The sequence below is a fragment of the Ochotona princeps genome, chromosome 5, assembly GCF_030435755.1.
Source record: "Ochotona princeps isolate mOchPri1 chromosome 5, mOchPri1.hap1, whole genome shotgun sequence".
Lineage (NCBI taxonomy): Eukaryota > Metazoa > Chordata > Mammalia > Lagomorpha > Ochotonidae > Ochotona > Ochotona princeps.
This window is the reverse complement of record NC_080836.1, coordinates 77613490-77635236: the sequence shown is the minus strand read 5'-3', so window position 1 is coordinate 77635236 and position 21747 is coordinate 77613490. Positions and strand designations below refer to the sequence as shown.

General features: G+C 43.9%; 1 protein-coding gene across 3 annotated transcripts in view; it reads left to right on the top strand.

The window, feature by feature from the left end:
* ICA1L (islet cell autoantigen 1 like) overlaps nucleotides 1-21747 on the top strand; it is a 68006-nt gene that overhangs the window by 35798 nt on the left and 10461 nt on the right. For 2 of the 3 annotated variants that reach the window (XM_058664869.1, XM_058664868.1), the window contains exons 4-11: nucleotides 728-851; nucleotides 1979-2177; nucleotides 5306-5431; nucleotides 7257-7355; nucleotides 9418-9497; nucleotides 12933-12976; nucleotides 19099-19338; nucleotides 21556-21645. In XM_058664869.1, the coding sequence (XP_058520852.1) occupies nucleotides 728-851; nucleotides 1979-2177; nucleotides 5306-5431; nucleotides 7257-7355; nucleotides 9418-9497; nucleotides 12933-12976; nucleotides 19099-19338; nucleotides 21556-21645 (1002 nt within the window). Of the gene's footprint in view, nucleotides 1-727; nucleotides 852-1978; nucleotides 2178-5305; nucleotides 5477-7256; nucleotides 7356-9417; nucleotides 9498-12932; nucleotides 12977-19098; nucleotides 19339-21555; nucleotides 21646-21747 lie in introns of those variants that run through there. The other variant, XR_009245490.1, reaches the window with a different exon arrangement.

Genomic DNA, 21747 nt, shown 5'->3' with positions numbered 1-21747 from the left:
GTAAGTCTGGTAGAGGCTGACTATGGGGAGCGGAGGCCAGGACAGGAGTCAAGAGCGATGAGCAGCCTGAAATAGGAAACAAGCCCAGGTAAGGGCCAGTAACCCTGAAGTGCTGCTGTGTAAGAAAATGCTCCACCCTTGACTGTCTTGTTTGGGAGGGTTTTTGTTGTTACTAAGGGTTTATTTTCCCCAAGCATATTCAAATAGGTTCACTGCATCAAAAGCATGTAGAGTATGAGTGAAAACCAGGTCCCCAGAGCTATCAATCAAAATTCTTGGGAATAGACCCCTGGGGTTGACGTTTTTAAAACGTCTCTCAGAGCACTTGTTTAACTGAGCGGTTAAGACCACTGCTCAGAGGCCTGTGCCCCACATCCCAGTGCCTGGCTCCCAGCTCTACTTCCCTGCTGTGTAAGACCCTAGGAGCAGCAGGTGATGGCTCAAGTGTTTGGGTTTGCACAGCTCACGTGGAGGACCTGAGCTGTGTACCCAGCTCCACGCACCAGCTCCGGCCCAGCCCCAGCTACTGCGGCACAGCAGAGCTTGCTGGCTTCTCTTGCTCTCTTCCTCTTTCAGATCAACAAAAATTAAACAACAAAATATCTCTGCTTTTCCTCCTACAAATAATTCTTAACATCCAGTTTCTGCTGTGAGAATTTTTGTGTGTGTATGTTTTAAACAAGTAATGAAATGAAATACTTAACTACGCTGAAATTTTTCTTCCTAGTTATATCAGAAGAAGAAAATGAGCTAGGTGTCTTTCTAAAGTTTCAAGCAGAACGGGATGCGACTCAAGCTGGCAAAATGATGGACGCCACTGGCCAAGCACTGTGCTCCTCAGCCAAGCAGAGGTTTACCATGATTCCTCATCTTTAAACCTGTGTCAGTGTGGGCGGTGGTGGCTTACAAACTTAATTTGGAAAGATCGCTGATCATTCCAATAATAAAGAGTTAAACATGAAATGTCTTCAAAAACTTCATGGAAAATGTATATTATAAGAAAAAAGAAATGTATGAGTCTTTTTTTAACACCAAAAATAAGCTGAACTATTTTCCAGGAACTTTTTGAAGTAACCTTGTATATTGCATTATGTTGTTGTTTTGATACCCAATTATTTGTATTTAATCCTTTAAAAATCATTGCTGTCATTTGCTTAATTTCCAGAAATAACGTCTAGTCTAGTCTTTGTATTTAAGTGATCTAATGTAACAGTCACAGAGAGACTAACGGCTTTATATACGTGAATTTCTAGGTTTTTCTCCTTTTTGATATTCTGAGTACATTGAAGGAAATTTTTGTTTAATTACATATCCAACATTGTTTCATTTTTTGTAGAATATCCACTGCAAATGATACTGAAATTGCCAGATATAGGGCAAATGTTTGTGGACGACACATGAAAAGAGGCCTTACCAGAGCTGCAGGGACAATGTCCAACCAAGGGGGACTGTGGTGCAGTGTCACAGGTGTGCAGCTGAAGCCGGAAGGAACAGTGACTCAGACTAGGCCCTCCTCCTCCAGGAGAAAGCAGAGCAGAGGCACTGATCTGTTTCTTCAGGGATTGTTTTTATTCTGCTCCACATCTGCTGAGAACGTCATACTCATGAACTATTCTTGCATTTTATGGGCTCTTATGGACCCAAGTTTTCTCAGTTTGTGCATGGGAAGGAACCCTGTGAACTGAGCATTATGAATGCAGGTTATCTGTTAGCCTCGGAATTCTTGGAAATGGCTGACTGGCTGTTAACGTTGGTTAACATCCAAAGTGTTCAGATTTCCTAAAGTTAGAGGGAAGTACTGATAACATCTTTATGAATAAGTTGAAATTAACTATTAAGATCCTTATCTGCTTTCTAAGTAGGCATCTTCCTAATTTCCTGTTTGTAAATGAGATCGCAAAAAGGGTTTATGATTGGTTTAGACCATGGTTTTGCTTGTGGGATCCCAGCTTTCTGATTCTGACCTCTGTGCTGTTAGATTGGCGCTGTGTACTCCCCTGTCACGTCTGAAGCAAGAAGTAGCCACGTTCAGTCAAAGAGCAGTGTCTGACACCCTGCTGACGATTAACCGAATGGAGCAGGCACGCACTGAGTACAGGGGCGCCCTCCTGTGGATGAAAGATGTGTCGCAAGAGCTGGACCCGGACACCTCAAAGCAAATGGAAAAGTTCCGGAAAGTATGGAAACCTATCCTTTTCCTTTCTTTGCATGACCTATGGAAGCAAAGCAGAATGATTGAGATTATAAAATGGCAGAATATTTTTCATAAAACACAAGCTTGATTATAAATGCTAGGTTGCTTGGAAATTTTGGTTTAAGTGTAAAAGGTTTTCTACTTTGTTTTTGTTTATAAAGTTACTCATTATAACTTCTTTTAAAAGATTTATTTATTTTTATTGCAAAGTCAGATATACAGAGAGGAGGAGAAACAGGGAGAAAGATCCCCCGTCCAATGATTCACTCCCCAAGTGACCGCAATGGCCAGAGCTGAGCCAATCTGGAGCCAGGAGCCTCCCCCAGGTCTCCCACATGGGTGCGGGATTCCAAGGCTTCAGGTCATCTTTGACTGCCTTCCCAGGCCACAAGCAGGGAGCTGGGTGAGAAGTGGTGCTGCCAGGACCAGAAATGGTGCCCTGCATACACAAAGCGAGGACCCCAGCTGCTAGGCTGCTGTACCAGGCCCTCTAGTTTTTTTTTTTTAAACATTTATTTTATTTTATTGGAAAGTCAGATATACAAAAAAGAGGAGAGACCGAGGAAGATCTTCCGTCCAATGATTCACTTCCTAACTGGCTACAATGGCTAGACCTGAGTTGATCTGAAGCCAGGAGTCTTTTGGGTCTTCCATGTGGGTGCAGGATCCCAAGGCTTTGGGCCATCTTTGACTGCCTTCCCAGGCCACAAGCAGGATGCTGGTTGGGAAGCAGGGCTACCAGGATTATGGTGCGTACAAGGTGAGGATTTAGCCACTGGGCTACCACGCAGGGCCTGGTTTTCTACTTTTTTTTTTTTTTTTTTTACTACTTGGCATCTCTACAGTATCAAGCTTTTTTTATTTTTCACCTGCTTGAAAAGAAGAGCAAGAGAGCTGTGGCTCAGCGAGGCCAAAGCCAGGAATCCACTCCATCCAGGTCTCCCATGTGGGTGGCAGGCCCCAAATACTTGAGTCATCATGTGTCACCTTCTAGGATGTGTTAGGAGGCTACATCAGACTCCAGCTGTTGCTCTGTAATGGACATCCCAGACAACAGCTTAACCCTCTGAGCTGTAATGTCTGCACTCCGCCCCCCCCCCCTTTTTTCTAATTTGAAAGGCTGTGAACAGAGCGGTTCAAAGAGCGAGTATCGATTGCTTCCTCTCCAAATGCTTCCAACGTCAGGTCTGGCTTAGAGCTGAAGCCTGGAGCTAGGGCTTCCAGGGGCCTGCCTCCAGTGTCTGTTGGCAGGAATCAAACCCAAGGCACTCCACTGTGGGACACAGGCACCTCAACCACTAGGCTACACATCTGGTTCCTTGTTAACTTTTTAAATTGTCTAAATCTCCTTCATAATAGATGTAACCATTGCTTACTTGTACTTTGGGGATTTGCTTACAGGAAGAAAACTGTTTATTTCTGAGGGAACCATACATAATTTAAGGAAAGAAATTCATGTAAAAGTGATAATTATAAGAAAACATGAAGATTACCAAGATTTCATCCTGCCACAATACATACTTTGACCACAGATTTTGTAAGCAACTGTGTGTGGACATACCATTTTGCCAAATAAATTGCTTATTATAAATTATATGCCCTAAATGTAGCATATGAATAATAAAATATTGAGAGATCCCATAGTAAAAGTCCTGCTGCTTACTGCGCTGGAGCTGTTCCACCATGCCGCTGTTGGGTCTTGCTTGTAAGTGACTCCCTGCAGTCCTGGGAGGCAGGTGGACATGAGGCCCCGGCAGCCTCACGTTCCATCCCCTTCACAGTCCCTGACCACTAGAGGCCTGGTACGGTAGCCTAGTGGCCAAATCCTCACCTTGTCTGCGCCAGCATCCCCAATGGACGCTAGTTTGTTTTCCGGGTGTCCCACTTCCCATCCAGCTCCCTGATTGTGGTCTGGGAAAGTAGTAGAGGATTACCCAAAGCCTTGCACCCACATGGAAAAGGCTCCTGGATCCTAGCTTCGAATCGGCAGCTTAAAAATGTTAGAAAAAAGAATCCAGTATCATGGTTGGATGATAGCATGAATGTACTACATGCCACTGAGTTGCACACTTTAAAATGACTAATTACATGTTATGTAACTTCTCATTCTGAGTAAAGCGAAAAGCTTCTACACCCTCCGGGTCCCTCTGGAGAAGCCCAGCGGGGTCTGACTGCTGGTCCACCCCCAGGCCATCTTGAGCTTGCTTCCTATGCTAGGGGCAGATGCGCTCAGCCTGCCTCTTTCCTGTTATGCACACAGGCTCCTCACTCCCTTCCTGCTGCCAGGACCTTTGCCCTTCTCCCTGGGCCCAGGCCACATCCCCCTGGGTCCTAGTAAGGCCTGCTCATCATCCTTCGGTCCCACTTCAAACGTCATGCGTGAAACTCCAGGGATTAATTATAAGTGGCCTCCCATTTCTGTTGATTTGTGTACTCTTACTAACCTGAGATTATCATACATTTCACTTTATTCTTGTGACCCATTAGCCAAGGATGGTGGGGCAAAACCCTGTATTTATCACAATATCCCAATGCCTAGAACAGTATCTTGCACATAAGATATCTTAGATATTTGCTGGGTGAATTTTTTATTTATGTCAAGGGAGCAGATATCCTGTGTTTCACACATAGTTCTAAGAGCATAGTGATACTTTCCAACCCCCTCCCTCCCTCTGAAAGTTGAATATTCACCCTGCCTTCTGACATAATTAACTCCATATCCAAGAAATATGCAAATCTTTAATGTATAAATATCTGCATAAATATATTAATGCTTCTTAACTTTGTAGTTTTGTTTCATTTCCATTTATTCTATTCCTAGCTAAATATTATCCATAAGTCATTTCAGATGTTTTTCTGTATTTGGAATGGATTTTGGCGTGCTTAACTGTATTTTCTATCATCTCTTAATTTCTCAACTTAGATATTTACTGGAAAGAATCCCCTATAGTTATTTAAAAGTCTTCATTATCAATCATGAATACTAATGAGACAGGAAAAGGGAATATAGTTTCAAGTATAGCTTCATGTTTTACATGTCAAAGTATTATGAATCTATATGCTGTATTTACATCAGTGTTATTGGTAATAATAAACATTTTGTGATTGCAGGTCCAGATCCAAGTGAGAAATAGCAAAGCTTCTTTTGATAAGTTAAAGATGGATGTTTGTCAGAAGGTGGACTTACTTGGAGCTAGTCGCTGCAACATGTTATCTCACTCGCTCACTACCTACCAGGTACCCACCTCCGTGGTCAGCATGGCCTTGCAGTAAAGACGTGTGGTGAGATTTCGTTTTAAAAGTTGTCTAAAGGGTGCAAAATTGATCACATTGCTCTGACTCTGTTCTGATTCTGACGTTATAGCAGAGTCTTACAGTATTTCAAACTTGGAAAAGACCTTGGAGATGGCCTGCTTCCAGAGCGTCACACTGTTCTGGGTGTCCTTGGAGAGTGAACTCTGGGGACCATCTGAGACAGGAGAAGGAAGTGCTACGGAGGCCAAATTCAAGGCCCATCAGCCCTGGTTCCCCCAGAGCTGCTCCACTTCTGGGTTTGAATATCTAGACAGTTTTATTGGAAACAGAGACGCTGTGACTTAAGAAATTGGACACTTTTCTATTTGATGGGTGAAGAAACAGGAATCTTTTTTTCCTTTTGAATATTTTATTTATTTTTTTCATTTGATTTCGTTTTATGACGCAGTTTCATAGACTCTGGGATTCCCCCAATCCCTCCCCATGCCCTCCCCCCATGATGGATTCCTCCACATTGTTGCAGTATTACAGTTCAAATCCAGTCATGGTTCCTTCATTGCAAGCATGTACCATGCATAGAGTCCAACATCTTCATGTCCAGATAAATTCAACAGGTTCTTGGGGAGGCCATCTCTGGTCTGAAAGTAGAGCTGGCAGAATATCATCCCATCCAATGAAAAGTCACCACATAAAATCAACAACAATTTGCAACGTTAGCGAGTTAATTAACATGCTATTGAGTGACCAATATGTTAGAAAATGCAAGTTCTTAACCACATCCTGTGACTACTTCATTGACATTTCATTTTAAATTTATATACAACTGTCTGCTATACACCTTAAAATGGTTATAGGGTACTATTCAGCTGTCTCGTGTCTATTTTCATTTTTATATTTAGCTGAAACAGGAATCTTTAAGAATTAACAGAAATGACAACATTGGGCATAAAGAACTGTTTTCTAATTTTTGGTCATGTGTTCTTTTTGTTCTGTCGAGTTGCTGCTCCAAACCTTTGAATCTCAAGTCCAACTGGTGCTTGTCTTACCCCAAATGATGCACAAATAGCACAGAATGCATAAATGGGATATTAATAAGTTGCAGTTACTCATATTTACATGCGTAAGTGACAAAACAGACCAAACTAGTGTACTTAAGAAAAAACAAGCTAAAGGGAATGGGCTGTTGACTGCTGCTTCTAGGACACCTGCCAACGCAGTGCAGTGCTGAGGAACGCAGGACTCCGCGGCTGCCCTCAGAGGCCTGTGCAGCCTGACATGGGCCCCAGCAGCAGCTCATCAGTTCTTTGTTCTCTGCACTCATCTCCCTCACTCTGAACAACCATCTCTGAGGCAGCAAGGAGATTCCCAGCTACTTGAGAACATCTCTGGGACAAGTCTGAACCCCATATCAAAAGCCAAAGCTAGTAGTATCCATTTGCCCACCACCATGAAGATGACACTTGTGTCTCGTTTGTGGAGAGATGGGTCTTTGACATCCCTCAGGCCCTTACTGTTGCAAGCCCTCTTTGTTCTTGTCCTCTCACTGAGCTGCTGTGAAACCTTCGAGGTGATTTCCACGCAGGTGCATATCCCAGCACTGGACACCAGCAGGCACACAACCACACAAACACGCCAGGTTTGGTGGGAGAAAATGGTGCCTACAGTGATTTCTGGTGCCCCAAAAAGTGAATTTAGTTCATTATTATTTGGTAACTGCTCACCTGCTATCCTAAAGAGGAAACAGAATATTGACGATGGAAACCAGGGAGGACACTGGAGTACAACCTCACCTTCTCTGTCTCCGCAGAGGATGCTGCTGGGGTTCTGGGAGAAAACTGCTGGAGTCATGGCCCAGATCCACGGGACGTGCGCTGTGCTCCACCCATATGAGTTGGTGGCGCTCCAGGTACCGTTCTTTCCATGTGCTCAGGCATGGACATGTTACACTTCGTTTGACTGATAACACTGAAACCAGTTTTTTTGTTTGTTTGGTTTTTTGTTTGCTAATCTTATTTCAGATTTACAAAGTATCCAGATACTTTCCCACTCTCCTTCAGCCAAGGATCAGCACTCCCTTGATTCTTTTTTTTTTTAAAGATTTATTCATTTTATTACAGCCAGATATACAGAGAGGAGGAGAGACAGAGAGGAAGATCTTCCATCCGATGATTCACTCCCCAAGTGAGCTGCAACGGGCCGGTGCGCACCAATCCAATGCCGGGAACCTGGAACCTCTTCCGGGTCTCCCACGTGGGTGCAGTGTCCCAATGCATTGGGCCGTCCTCGACTGCTTTCCCAGGCCACAAGCAGGGAGCTGGATGAGAAGTGGAGCTGCTGGGATTAGAACCGGCGCCCATATGGGATCCCGGGGCGTTCAAGGTGAGGACTTTAGCCGCTAGGCCACGCCGCCGGGCCCCACTCCCTTGATTCTGAATGCTGCTCACAACACCAAAGCACATGCTAGCAGGCTCAAGATATTAGCAGAGATAGACGGGGAAAAGGGGAAAGACGAAAGAAAGGTTGTGTGTGTGTTTCTCATTTTTGATGCTTTTTCATCAGCAGTATCTCTTAAAAAATAGTTTAAGCATTTACTTATTTTACTTGAAAGAGTTAGAGGAAGCGACAGAGTGATCTTCCATCTGCTGGTTCACTCCCCAAATGGCTGCCATGGCTTGCAGGTGGACTACTCTGAAGTCAGGAGCTGCTTCTGAGTCTCCCCCATGAATGCAGGGTCCCACGGACCAGAGCCACCCGCTGCTGTTTTCCCAGGCCATCAGCACAGAGCTGGGCAAGAAGTGGAACAGCCAGGACACAAACTATTGCCCATACGGAATGCCAGTGCATAGGCAGTGGATTAGCGTGCTATGTCACTTCACCAGGCCTCCAAAAGAAAAATTTAAAACGCAAAATAGATAAGAATTTAAGAGGAACAAGAGATTGAAAATGGTCATGTCTTCAGAAACCGACCAGATTTTCTGCTCGACAATTTCAGAAGAAAAATTTCCTCTTTTTTATATCGATGTCACAGGTGTGGTTCAAGGCACCAAAACCATGCCAGTCATGGTCGTTAAATAGGTCTCATTGCAGCTGAAGAACCTGAGCCATCAGGTCATCTTTCTGGAACAGGTACCTGTCAGTGGGCCACTGTGGCTAGGATTATAATGCTTTGAACACCTGTGTGTCTTCCTGTCCCCATCACCTGTGACTCATCCAACAGTCTCACCATGAGAATAACGTCTGCAGTCCTGGCCAGGTGTCGGCTCCTTGGGCCTCACTGGTCAGCTTTATTTTCAGTAGGGCTTGTAAGCATTGCTGCTGGGTTCACTAAAGCTGGAGTTGCTGGCTCTGATGGGCTCATAACCTACACCCATACGTTCCTGGGGCTTCTGATGGTTCCTTCAGACACAGCCTGAGTTGGCATCATCCAGTCCAAAGGTGTGTTTCAATCATATTGTTGTGGTTCTGGTCTTTTTCGGTGACTTGTACCACTGAGTAACACTGTGTATTTAGGCAAATCTTATAGCCAATTTCTGGTCAAAATTGAAGTTGTAAATCTAAGTGTATGGGAAAATGGAATTAAAAGTTTATTTTGGAACAAGTTTTGGAGATCTGAGTGTTTCATAATTCTCATTTTTTGTGAACTTTTAAAAGCTACTTCATATTTCAAAATTGCAGTGCAGGCTAGGAACAAAGTTTTGCTCAGTTTTAGGCCTGTCAGCAGGCAGTGATGCAGACCTGTGGTTGAGCCCATGGCACTGCGTGTGTGCAGTTGCCACGGGGAGCCAGGATAGACACATGTGGAAATACGGCTCCAGTCAGATGACATCAGCTCTCGTTGCCTGCATCTCTGTGCTTCAGAACTCTTCTACTTTAGCTGGATTTTTGCATTTTCCTGTTTTCATTTTGTCTGCAGAGAGAAACTGATTCTTCATATCTACTTATCGCTGACTTATTTTTTTTAACCATAGCAACAAGACATTCCAAGAAAGCTTATGGAAGACCACAAAGAACAGACGGGAGGCAGCTTTCTTACCGAAAACCTCCACGAGTAAGTGGGTAGAAGTTCTCTGGAATTATAGGAGATCCGAGATACCCTCACGGATACATGCCGAGGGAATTGTTGCTTCTCTGAAGGGTTACTGAATACCTAAGTAATTGTTCCAAACAACATTGGACATTTCTTATGGAGCTTTATTTTTCTCCATGGCAGGCAAAAGAGGTGACCAGTGTATCAGACTAGTAATTATGGTAGAGCTTAAGCCTTTTATTACAAGCCCGAACTCCACTAGTGACTTCCAGAAAGGGACAGACAAACCTTTGTATCACCCACCTGCAAAACAGTACAGGAGGGACTGGTGGCCTATCTGAAAAGGGCCATGTGACAGGTGTGAAGGAGCTCAAAGATGTCTCAGGAGCCAGCTCTCTGGTGAAGTGAGGCAAGCTTCTGCCTGCAATGCTGGAACCCATTCAGTGCCAGTTCTGGTCCTGTCTTCTCAGCCTCTGATCTTCAACAGGTCCACAAAAATGCATATAATGAAGGAATGCCAAAATTACTGCACACCAACCTAGCACATCATTTATCTTCCTTTTGTTACCTTGTTTCCTCTCAGAGCTGCCACTTAATTCTCATTTTATCCAGATTGGACTAAGTGTAATAACAAACACAAAAAAATGAGACCACACAGTGACACTCTTTATTGTTGAAGAGAAATTAATTCTAAACCCAAGTCATTTCTGCTGCTCTCCCAGGGATTAAAAGAAACTGGGTCGGAAGTGGGCAGCTGGGACTCCAACAAGCATTCCTATGGGATGCCAGCATCCCGAGTGGTGGTTTAACTGCCTGTGCCATGGTGCTAGCCTCTACATGCTCACTCTTATGAAATTTTTATTCCAAATCTTATGCATCTGTATCATTGTGAAAGTTACTTTGTGTTAATACACAAAGTGTGTTAATACACAAAGTGCCAAGCACTTTGTCTTCTCATCAACTTATTTTTAAAAAGCATGTATGGGGCTCGGCAGCGTGGCCTAGTGGCTAAGGTCCTTGCCTTGATCCCATATGGCTGCTGGTTCTAATCCCGGCAGCTCCACTTCCTCTCTATCTCTCCTCCTCTCAGTATATCTGACTTTGTAATAAAAATAAAATAAATCTTTTAAAAAAAAAAAGCATGTATGTATACCATCATTGGAGATTTCATTCCAGTTCATAAGTATCTATTTGTGTTATTTACAGAAAATCACTGTTTTTAAAGTGGCTTTACAAAATTTAAAAGCAACCTCCAGGGATTGGCATTGTGGCACAGTGGAGTAAGCTGCTGCCCATGGCTTGTGACACTGGCATTCCAAATCAAAATTACAAAGTCAAGCGTAGGTGGCTTTATTTTTCTTTCCTTTTTTAAAAAAGAAAAATATTTTATTTGTTTTTATCTGAGAGGTAGATTTGCAAAAAGCGGAGAAAACAGGTCTTCCATCCACTGGTTTGCTCCCCAAATGGCTGCAATAGCCAGGGATGAGCTGATCCAAAGCCAGAAACCAGGAGCTGCTTCTCGGTCTTCCACGTGGGTGCATGGTCAGGCCAAAAACAGAAGCCTGGAACTCCATCCCGGTTCTCAAGCACTTGGGCCATCTTCTGCTTTCCCAAGTGCATGAGCAGGGAGCTGGACTGAAAATGGAGCAGCTATACAGGATGCTGGAGTGACAGGTAGTGGTTTAACCTGTCATCAGTGTCATTCCCAGTAAATCTTTACAAAACAATAAAGGACCCAGCAATGGCAGAGGTTATTCTGCCACCTACCATCATCCTTATGGGTGCTGGTTCATGTCCCAGGTACTTCGCTTCTGATCCAGCTCCCTGCTAATGTGCCTGGGAAAACAGCAGAAGATGGCCCGAGTGGGAGACCTGGATTAAGCTCCTAGCTTCAGCCTGGCCCAGCTTTGGCTATTGCAGGCATTTGGGGCTGGGGCAGGGTGGGAAGGAGGGTTAACAGCAGATGGAAGATCTGTTTATCTCCTTTATGTATCTATAATTCTTTCAGATAAATAAGTTAATGATTTTTTTACAATACAAAACAACCTCTAAGAGCAGCATTTAGTTTAGCAGTTAAGATACCAGTTAAACACCCACTTGGGAGTACTTGGGTTCAGTGTCCCAGTTCCAGCTCCTGACTTGAGCTTCCTGCTATACAGATCCTGGAAAGCAGCAGGGATGACTTTGGGACACTGTGATTGTGTTCTGGGCTTCAGCCCTGCCAAACCCCAGATGTTGCAAGTATTTGGGGATTGGACCGCTGGCTGGCAGTGTGCTCTCTTTCTCCTTGATCCTTGTCTCTCACAATCATCAGTAATAGTGCAGTTATGTCCCATGATCTTTATTAGATATTTTTAATACAAAGATTTACTTTTTGAAAGGCAAAGTGACAGAGACAGATGTCCCACCTACTGGTTTAACCACTCCCTAAATGCTCACAGCAGTTGGGACGAGGTAGGGCCATAACCAGGAACTCCAACTCCCATGTGGGTGGCAGCAACCCAAGTGCCTGGCTGTCGTCAGCTGTCTCCCAGGTGCCTTAGCGGAAGCTTGGTCAGAAGCATGGAGTCATCAGACTCAAACCCAGCACTCCTGATACGGGATGCGCATGACCCTAGTGGTGGCCGCCTTAGCACTGCAACAACCACCCCTGTCTTTGATTTCTTTGTCTCACTTTTTGATCGTTATATTGAATGGATCACTACATAAATGTTAAAAATTAGGATTGTTTTGAGGATGTTGTTAGGCTGGTGTGTCTACTCCTCCACACTCCCACCCCCTGCCAAACATTACTTTTTTCTTTTTCCAAGTAGCCTCCAGTTCTTGGGCAGCTCTCATTCCCTCTGCTTGCTTCTCATGGGTTCCTGAAAAAAGAAAACTTCATTTGCTATAACTGACAGGCTTCCTAAGATGTAGTGCGTATTGAGCATCCTTTACCCAGAGTGCATGGGACCAGAAGGTTTGAGATTTTGTAGATAAATATGCAAAATCTGAAATGAGATATCCTGGGGATAGGGCTCCACTTTCATCTACACCTTACATACATACTGTGATGGTAACTTTTTACAGTGTTGGGCATGATTCTGTGCATGAAGCAAAATTTTGTGGTGTGGAACTTTCCACTGTCCTGTCATGTGAACACTCGGTTTCACATCTTGGGATATTCTGCATTTTGGTTAAGTAATGCCCAATCTCTGCTTAGCACAGGGCACACCAGCACTGATGGCATGAGGTCGGTGCCCAGTAAGTGCTTGTTGGAAGAATATGGGTGCAAGATTCTTGCATTCTGTAAAGAACTAGAGACAAAGGTTAAGAAATAGTATTAGACTTTAGGAGATCTACCAGACAACTATTTTTTTAAGTCTCTTGATTAAAAAAGTTTAAAAACTGTAGGGAAGATGAATCTGAAATGTTTTTACCCCCAAAAATCTATTTTTTGTCTGTTTTCTCCTTCAGGTTAGCATTGTCAGATGAGGATGTGAGCTTAGGGAATGAACCAGGTAAGATGGCAGAACAACTCATCACTTTATGGGCTTCTGTTACACTAATAGGTGTTGAGCTATCTTTGTGAGAGAAAACAATTAGAGGGCCTGGGAGTCTTGACAGCATGATTATTTTGATTTTTTTCCTTATATTTAGTGTTCTTATTTTGCCAAATATACTTGTACATGCAGTCTACATGTCTTTAAATCATTGTGGCTAAAACACAGAAAAATCTGAGCCTGAATCTGGCTGTTTTTTTAAGTTTATCTTTACTGGAAATTTTTTTCTCTCCATCTCTTAGTCATTCTGACTTTCAAATAAGTCACTGAAAAAAATGCTCATGGAAATGTATATTATATAAAACAATGCCTGGGTCTCAAAACCTGTGCACTAGAATGAACTTACTCTTTAGTTGCATATTCCACAAACTTTTTGAAATCCCCTCACACAATGATAAAGTAAGATTGGTCAACATTTTCATCTCAACATTTAAAAAGTTTTTTTATTCATACTTAGTAACTATGTATGTTTACAGAGTAGTTTCATGTTTCACTAAAAGAACATTTGCATTAGCCAACATGTCTACATCAGTCAGGGGTAGTTAATGTTTCCCTGGATTTATCATTGCCTTATGTATGGAAATGTCGAGGTCCTTTCTTCTATTAGCTGATAAGTTATGTGTAGTGCTGTGTGACACAGAGGGCAGTGACAGAGCACAGAGCTCAGGCTAGTTGTGTCTGCTCCACCGGTCACTGTCCTTACTCAGATCAACAGTCTTTAACCTCTGCATGTGGGAGAGAGCATGCAACATTTGCCTTGCTGTGCCCAACTCATTTAACACATTGTCTTCCAGTTCTATCCGTTTGTACTACAAATAAGATTTCATTTGTAATGGATGAATAATATTCCACTGTGCATACCTACCACATTTAGCTTATCCATCTGTCAATAGAGAGCTGTGTTAATTTCATATCTTAGCTCCTGTGAATAATGTAGGGATTGCAGGCACCTCTTGATACGCTTATTTTTCCCTTTGGATTCTACCCTGAGGTAAGATAATTAATCATATGTGTTAGGTCTTTCTTGGTTTTTTCAGGAAACATCATTTATATTCTAAGCATCAGTGTATAAGAATACTAGCCATTCTAACAGGAATGAAATATTTTAATGTGATTTTGAGTTGCATCTCCCTGAAAGCTAATGATATTGAGCTTTCTTCCCATAAATTTTTCAACCATTTGAATTTCTACCTTAGAGAATTATTTATTCATATCATCTGCCCATATTAGATTATTTGATGTGCTGTTACTAAGTTTTTTGAGTTTCTATATAATTCTTGATGTGAACCCAATAAACAGTTTACAGTTTTTTTTTCCATTCAGTAGCTTGTATTTTCACTGTTAATTGTTTCTTTTGCTGTGAAGAAACTTTTTCCATAACCTTATCTGTTTTTTGGTTTCTGTTCTCTGTTCTTTTGGAGAATTATCTGTAAAATCATTGCTTATAAATATGTCTGGAGCATTCCTTATGTATATTTTTGAAAGTCAGAGCAAGTGTGAAACAGACAAGATTCAGAGAGCGAGAATCTTCCTCCAAAGGGCCCCCATGTTGGGGCTGGGGCCAGGCAGAAGCCAGGAATCTGGCATGCTGTCTGGGCCTCCCATGTGTGTTGCATAGGCCCAGATACTTGGGCCGCCTTCTGCTTTTTCAGGTGCCTTTGCAGGAAAACAGAAGTAGAGCAGCCAGGGACATGTAGCAGTACCTGTACTGGATGCCAGTGTCAGACACAGCAGTTTAACTCACTGGACCACAATGTGGATCTCCTCAATGATCCATTTTAAGGTGGTTGTTATGTAAGGTGGGACAGTGTAGGAGAGGGGACTGTTTTTTTAATGCAAAAATTTTTATTTGAAAGAGTTACATAGAGCAGAGGATACAGAGACAGGTCTTCTATTTGGTGGCTTACTCCCCAGGTGGCCATTATGGCCAGAGAAGAACCAAGCCAGAGCCAGGATCCAGGAGGTTCTTCAGGGTCTCCCACATGGGTTGCAAGGGATCCAAGGACTTGGGCCATCCTCCGCTGAGGCTTTCCCACTTTGCCCTGGCTCTTGCCTTACGGATTTTCCTTTGTCATGGGGCTGGGAATTGAGTTTGCCATTTGGCTCTCTGTTCTTTTCTTTGTATCATGCCAGGTTTCTGTGTCCTGCAGGTTCCTGCATCCCTCTTGCTGGGATCCAGAGTTCTTCCTTGCACACTCACCTGGAAGAAGTATAGCTATTTCTGGGTTGGTTTGGCTTCTGTCTGTGGAAGAGGCAGCACCTGCTGGTCACCTGTCGTTGGTCCTCGTGAGGGTTGCTGTGAGGCCTTCAACTGATACATATGGCAGCTGGCCTCTCACCTAGACTTCTTGTGGCCTGCTCTCTTTGTAGTATATGGGTTATGTATATTTGTTTCCCTGCCTCATTTTAGATAATCTGTTTCGGTACCTTGAGTACTAGTCGTCCCACCACTGAGCAGTGCTGATTTCCAAGGTTTACTTATCTCTTCATACATGTGAGCTGGCTTTTCTTCATCTTGCTCCCCTCTCTCCTGGTCTGGGGGACTCCTAACAGGAGCCAGGCTTGGATCTGCACAGGGTCCCCCTGGGAGGGGAGTGGCCTTAGCAGGGTTGCCCGACAGGTCTTTCCTGACCACACCCAGCATTAAGCTACACTCGGTTCTGGCTGATCCATCTCTTGTTTTCCACATTGCCCTGGAGCATAGATTGTTTCTGGGACTTAAGCGATTCACGTTTTACTCTTTTGGAGGAACAGATCCTAAGGTCACTGAACATTGTTCTGACCCACAGCTGGATTCCCACAGCCCCCCCAGGTTCTTCCAAACTAGCTGGCCTATAGTTTAACCTACATATCCAATGGAACTCCGAATGTCCTCACTGTTTCTCACCACAACCTGATATTTTAAAAAAAATTAAGTTTGAGTGGTTAAATGCCTGCAAAATTCTTACAGATTGAAAACTGGGGCTGAGAGGTGTATGATCAGCTTGTGCTCGGGTTCCTGGTGAGTCAGTGAGGCTGTGCTCTTTAAGGAATTTATGTAGGTCAGGTGGGCTCCAGTTGGCCCAGGGTTCTGTGCAGGTTACTTCTGCTCCAGTCGTGGAATTCCCCTGAGGAAACACTGGCCATGAAATGACTTCTCAAATCTGGAGATGAGAGCCTTGTTGGGCCTGCTGTACCATTCTGTCAGTACTATGAATTCCTTTTGACACCTTAGACTAAAGGAGACAGAGTCTGGAGGCTGCTTTTTGGTTTCCATGGTGCTTTGGGTGGAGTTATCCACAAAAGGAGTGGGATTTACAGGAATTTGCTGACTACTCCATTTCTGGCCTTTGTAGGAATTCTTGGAAGTTTTGTGGCTTCAGGTATGTGATGGGATTGGGAGTGTGAGTCGTGGGAATTTTACTATTGTGATATTGTAATAGTCTGTAAGTCATTATTTGGCATGTAATCTATGGCAGCGGGGGGAGTTTCAGCGGCATCCCGGGGCAGAAGGGCTGTGCTGACATTTCCTCCAGTGCTTTCTAATCGTCTTACCTATGAAAGAGCTGAGAGCTACAGCCAGGACTAACTAAATGTTCTAATTCAGAATGCTGGCATCCCAACATGCACCTTAACCACGAGGCCAAACACCCGCCCTCTCTCCGCCATCACCATTCCTTAGGCTAGAGGTTCTCCACATGCAGTTACAACTGAGGTCACTTCCCCGGGGAGATCAGGAGCTGTTTGTCTGTGGTCTGATGTTCTCCGCAGTCTCTGAATCAGGATGTGAGCTGGGAGCAGAGGCAGTGGCATGCTTTTCTAAGAGTGGTGTTTTTGCCCCAGGAGCCGAGTCCTCGATGAAGACAGGTGACAGTGTACTTACGCCTTCTTGCCTCATTTCCTTGAAACTACACTTTACAGGCAGGGTCACATGATTGGGGCCTAGAATCCTCAGTTTACCATACCCACATTCCATCCCATGGTGATGGGAGGTCAGGGAGTCTCTCCTTTTTTAAAGATTTATTTATTTTTGGTGCAATAAGATATACAGAGAGGAGGAGAAACAGAGGAAGCTCTTCTGTCTGCTGATTCATTCCTCAAGTGACTGCAATGGCCGGAGCTGTGCCAATCCAAAGCCAGGAGCCTCTTCCCAGGACTCCCACACAGGTGCAGGGTCTCAAGGCTTTGGGACATCCTCAATTGCTTTCCCAGGCTACAAGCAGGGAGCTGGATGGCAAGTGGGGCTGTTCCGGGATTAGAACCGGCACCCATATGGGATCCTGGTGCATTCAAGGTGGGGACTTTGGCCGCTAGGCCAAGTCTGTTTTTAAACTTTGTGTGTCAAAAAATTGAATAAATATTTCAATCTCCCATTTGCTGTTTCACTCTCCATATGCTCACAACAGCTAGAGCTGGGCATGAAGCCAGGAATGCAGTCCAGCTCTCCCGCATGGGTGTCAGGGCCCAAAGCACTTGGGTCATGGTCCTCACCTACTGCCTCACAGGTGCATTAGCAGGAAGCTGGGCTGAGACACTCTGCCTCAGGGAGCAGGTATCCTGAGGAGTAGCGCTCAACCCTTCTTAGAGCCTCTTTCACTGCAGTCACTGGGGTTGCTGGGGAAAGGATGTGAGACCCTGGTGGGGAGCCGCTCCTGGGCTCCGTGCAAACTGGAGAGGGAGCCCCTTGTCCCTGACTGCCCCAGCTCGGGGAGTCGGGGAATGAAAGGAGATGTTCAGTCCAAATATCACAGACTCTCACCATTTCTACCGAATTCCAGTAGATTCTGTGGTAAATGTTTCTTCTTACACTATATGTCACTGGGGCCACTTCCAGAGATTTCAAATGTTTACTTTAAAATGTAGATTTCTTTGATGTAGATCATAAGCAGTCTGACTCACATTGATGGTTCATTGGTTACTTCACAATATCTTATTGCATGTGAGATAAGCTGTTTGAGGTTGAGATAATATTACATTTTACAGGTACTATTTTTCATATTGACATTATTTGATCTTAAATTAAGGCAAACATGTGGTATCTAACCTTTTGGGATTATTGGTTACTCAATACTATGTCAATTAATTCCATAACGTTATAAATTGTTGCTGTTGTTATGTTGGGGCTTTTAATTGATCGGGATGATACTCTGAGATGGTCTCCCCAAGAAGCCGCTGAACTTATCTGGACAATAAGATGCTGGACTCTATGCTTTGTATATGCTTGCAATGAAAGAATCTCAACTGAACTTGAACTGTGGTTATGCAACAAGGTGGAGGAATCCACCATGGGGGGTAGTGTTTGGAGAGGGGTGGGGGGAATCCCAGTACCTATAAAACTGTGTCACATAATATAATGTAATTAATTTTAAAAAAATGTAAATTTCATCTGTTACTTAAGGGTACAGGTTCATGGAGCTTCCTGTCCTGTCTTGCCAGAAGCCCATGTCTTTTTATTGTTGATGGCATTCTAGCATCATATTTTTCTCTCCAGTCATTGCTATTTAAGTATCCCAGGAATTATGATATGAAATGGCAATATGAAACATAATATTACATTTCAGAATACCTGTTCACTTTTCCACTAAGAATTTGAGTACAAAGCCTTTGTAGATTTTTACTTCATTCTTGTTACTAGTTTCTTACACTGTAATCGGGTCATGTTGATAATTCTATTTAAAGAACTCAGATTTTTTGGTGCCTTTGAATTGCTGATTTTTAGTAAATTCTCAATGAATGCTTGAGAAGGTTTGGTTTCTGCTGTCAGGTTTTGTGACTGTTCCAAATAGCTACTTATTGTTTAGGCTGTTTAAATCTTTTACACCTTTGCTTCTCTTGGACTCTTTTTTTTTCTGAGTTATATGGCATCTCTGTCATTTCTGTTCACTGTTTTGTAAGCAGATCTTCACAAATACTGTATCTTCACTGTGAAATACACCATTTTGACCTAAATCCTGTCCAGCTAGCAATAATGTGCACATAAGTTTCTAATCAGTTCATTAACAAGTATGTTAATAGAGTACAAAAACAAACATTTGTCCTACATTCTACTCTTGTTCCTTTAAAAATCAAAAACCCTTTCTGGTTTTAATTTTACTCAACAGCTGCAAAAGATTTACCCACGGATTCCATGGAAGGAGAAGATTTTGAGAAGGAATTCTCCTTTCTGAACAGCCTCCCGAGTCCTGGTTCTCTGAGCCTGGGGGAACTCGGCCCGGAGTGCCAGGCTGCCTCTCTTGCCGCCCCGGAGTCCTCTGTGGGGTCTGAGCCGCTTGCCCGCTCAGCGCAGTTCCTTCCCTCACAGCTCTTCGACCTGGGCCTTCATGCTGCTGGGGCGTTGAGCAGTAAGTACCTATGAGACACTGGGATGTACGAGCGTTACTTACCCTTGTGGGGCAGAAATGTGTGCTTGTTAGTGCTGGGATCAACAAGGTCAATTTTAGCTTCAGTACTACTAGATAAAATTGCTGTTACATCAATTGACGGGGAGAAAAAAATCAAATGCAATGACTCAGCCTGAAATAAGAGCTGCCTGCTGCTGCCACCTCTCACGACACCCATGTTTTTCTCCCGAGTGTCAGGGGCAGAACATGTCCGCCCGCCTGATCACCCTGCCTCGAGCAAGCGAATCTGTGTTCCCTTCCTGTGTGTTCAGAGTTGGAGAGACCATCTGCCGTGGCTGGCTCCAGGGAAGCCTGTGGGCGAGGACTGTGGGAGGACACCGGGGTGGGAGTCTCTCGGCTCTCACATCCTTGCTTACCAAGATACCGAGTTGATTGCAGACCTTTTCTGTGAGCGTGCCAGCGGTCATGCTTGGCTTCCGTCACAGCGGCACATGGCTAGCTCTGTACAAAGATCTCACTTAAACCACCAGCCAGATTTGCTGGACAATTTAAAATAATGGACAGTATTATTTAATAAAGAGGTACTCCAGTTAGGATCATGCAAGTGTTGTGCTATAAGTGAAATTTTAGAAAACTTACTTTTTAAAAAAAAAATTATATGACAGAGTTACAGAGAAAGGGAGGGAGGAAGGAAGAGAGAGCTCTCCCGTCCACGGACAGGAATCCAAGTGCTTGAGCCACTTTCAGCTGTTTCCTCAGGACATTAGCATGAGCTGGGTCAGAAGCCAACTGAGTCAGAGCAGCTGGAGCTTGAACTGGTGCCCACATGGGATGCTGATGTTGCAGACAGTGGCTTAGTGTGCTGAACCACAGCCCTGGCCCTGAAAACATTTATTCTCAGATGGCATATCAATGATGCCATGGCTAAAAAGGTTTACAAATGGATTCACTGTCCACTTTTTTCTTAATTTGCCACATGTCCAGTAGCACTGGGCTCTTCTTACTTTTTGGCAGTATAGTATCGAGAGCATTCTGTCACCACTTGGGTCCCTGCCTGAAGGATATTTCTTGCTAACTGCTGAGGCAGGTTGCAAGGCAGTGTTGCAGTGGTTTGCTGAAGGCTGCCGGACAGCCCAGCAGCAGAAACTGCAACCTGAGCCCCGTCTCCTGCCGTAGGACCATCTTCTTTTGTCCTGGATATGGGCGGAGGTGAGCTGCCCTTGAGAGTTTGGCTGTTTCATCATGCGCACACCCAACTCTTCCTTCTTTGTTATTTCTATTTGTTCATTGTTAGCTGCTTTTAAATTATTTTTATTGGAAAGACAGATTACAGAGAGGAGAGACAGAAATCTCCCATTTGCTAACTCATTCTAAGTGACTCCCCAGGTGGCTGTAATAGCCAGAGTTGAGCCAGTCTGAAGCCAGAAGATAGGAGCTTCTTCTGGGTATCCCATGCAGGTGTAGGGCCCCATGGCTTTGGGCTCTCCCCCACTGCTTTTCCGAGGCCACAAGCAGGGAGCTGGAAGGGAAGTAGAGCAGGCGGGACATGAACTGGCGTCCATATGGGATGCTGGCACATACAAGGCAGGGTTTAGCCACGGAACCATCAAGCAGGGCCCTGGAAAATGCTGCTTTAATCGTAATCATGCATTGGCGTTTTTACTTGGTTGAATTATTTCCTTGAGATAAATTTCCAGATCTAGGATTGCACATGCTTACAGGTCTCCACACTTTAATTCTCAGCTTTAGACCGTTTCCTTCTATGTTTCCATTTGTAATTGTTTTGTTTTCCAAGATGGTTGAAGTTTCATTTTGTTTGAAAGGCCAAAACTTGGAGGAAGAGACCTGTCTTCTGGTTCATCCCCAGTTGCCAGCAATAGCCAGGGCTGAGCCATGCCATAGCCAAATGCCTGAGACTCATTCAAGGTCTCCCACATGGGTGGCAGTGACCCAAATACTTGAGCCCTCATCTGCTTTCTCAGGGTTCACGTTGGAGGAAGCTAACTTAGCAGCAAAGGCGGGACTGCACCAATGTATGTCTAATCTCTCGCTGGGATAAGATACATAAATGGAGACAAGTTTACATTGTTTTATATCTGAATACTATAGAGACTCAACTTGGCACAGAGACCAAAGGACTTAGATATTTTTACATTTTCTTGTTTTCCTGGTGCTGCTTCTTACTTAACAATGGATAATCTTCCTCCCTCCACCAAGGCTGGCTCTCCCAAGGGGAATCAGAACTTCCTCCTCTGCACATGGATAACCAGCCCGTGCCTTCACAGAGTCCAAAGAAATCAACAAAGTGTAAGTATTTGTTTACTGCATATATGTATGTATATATCTAAGAATTTATTTGAAAGGCAGAGCAACAGAGAAAGAAATAAAGATCTCCAATTTGCTGCATCC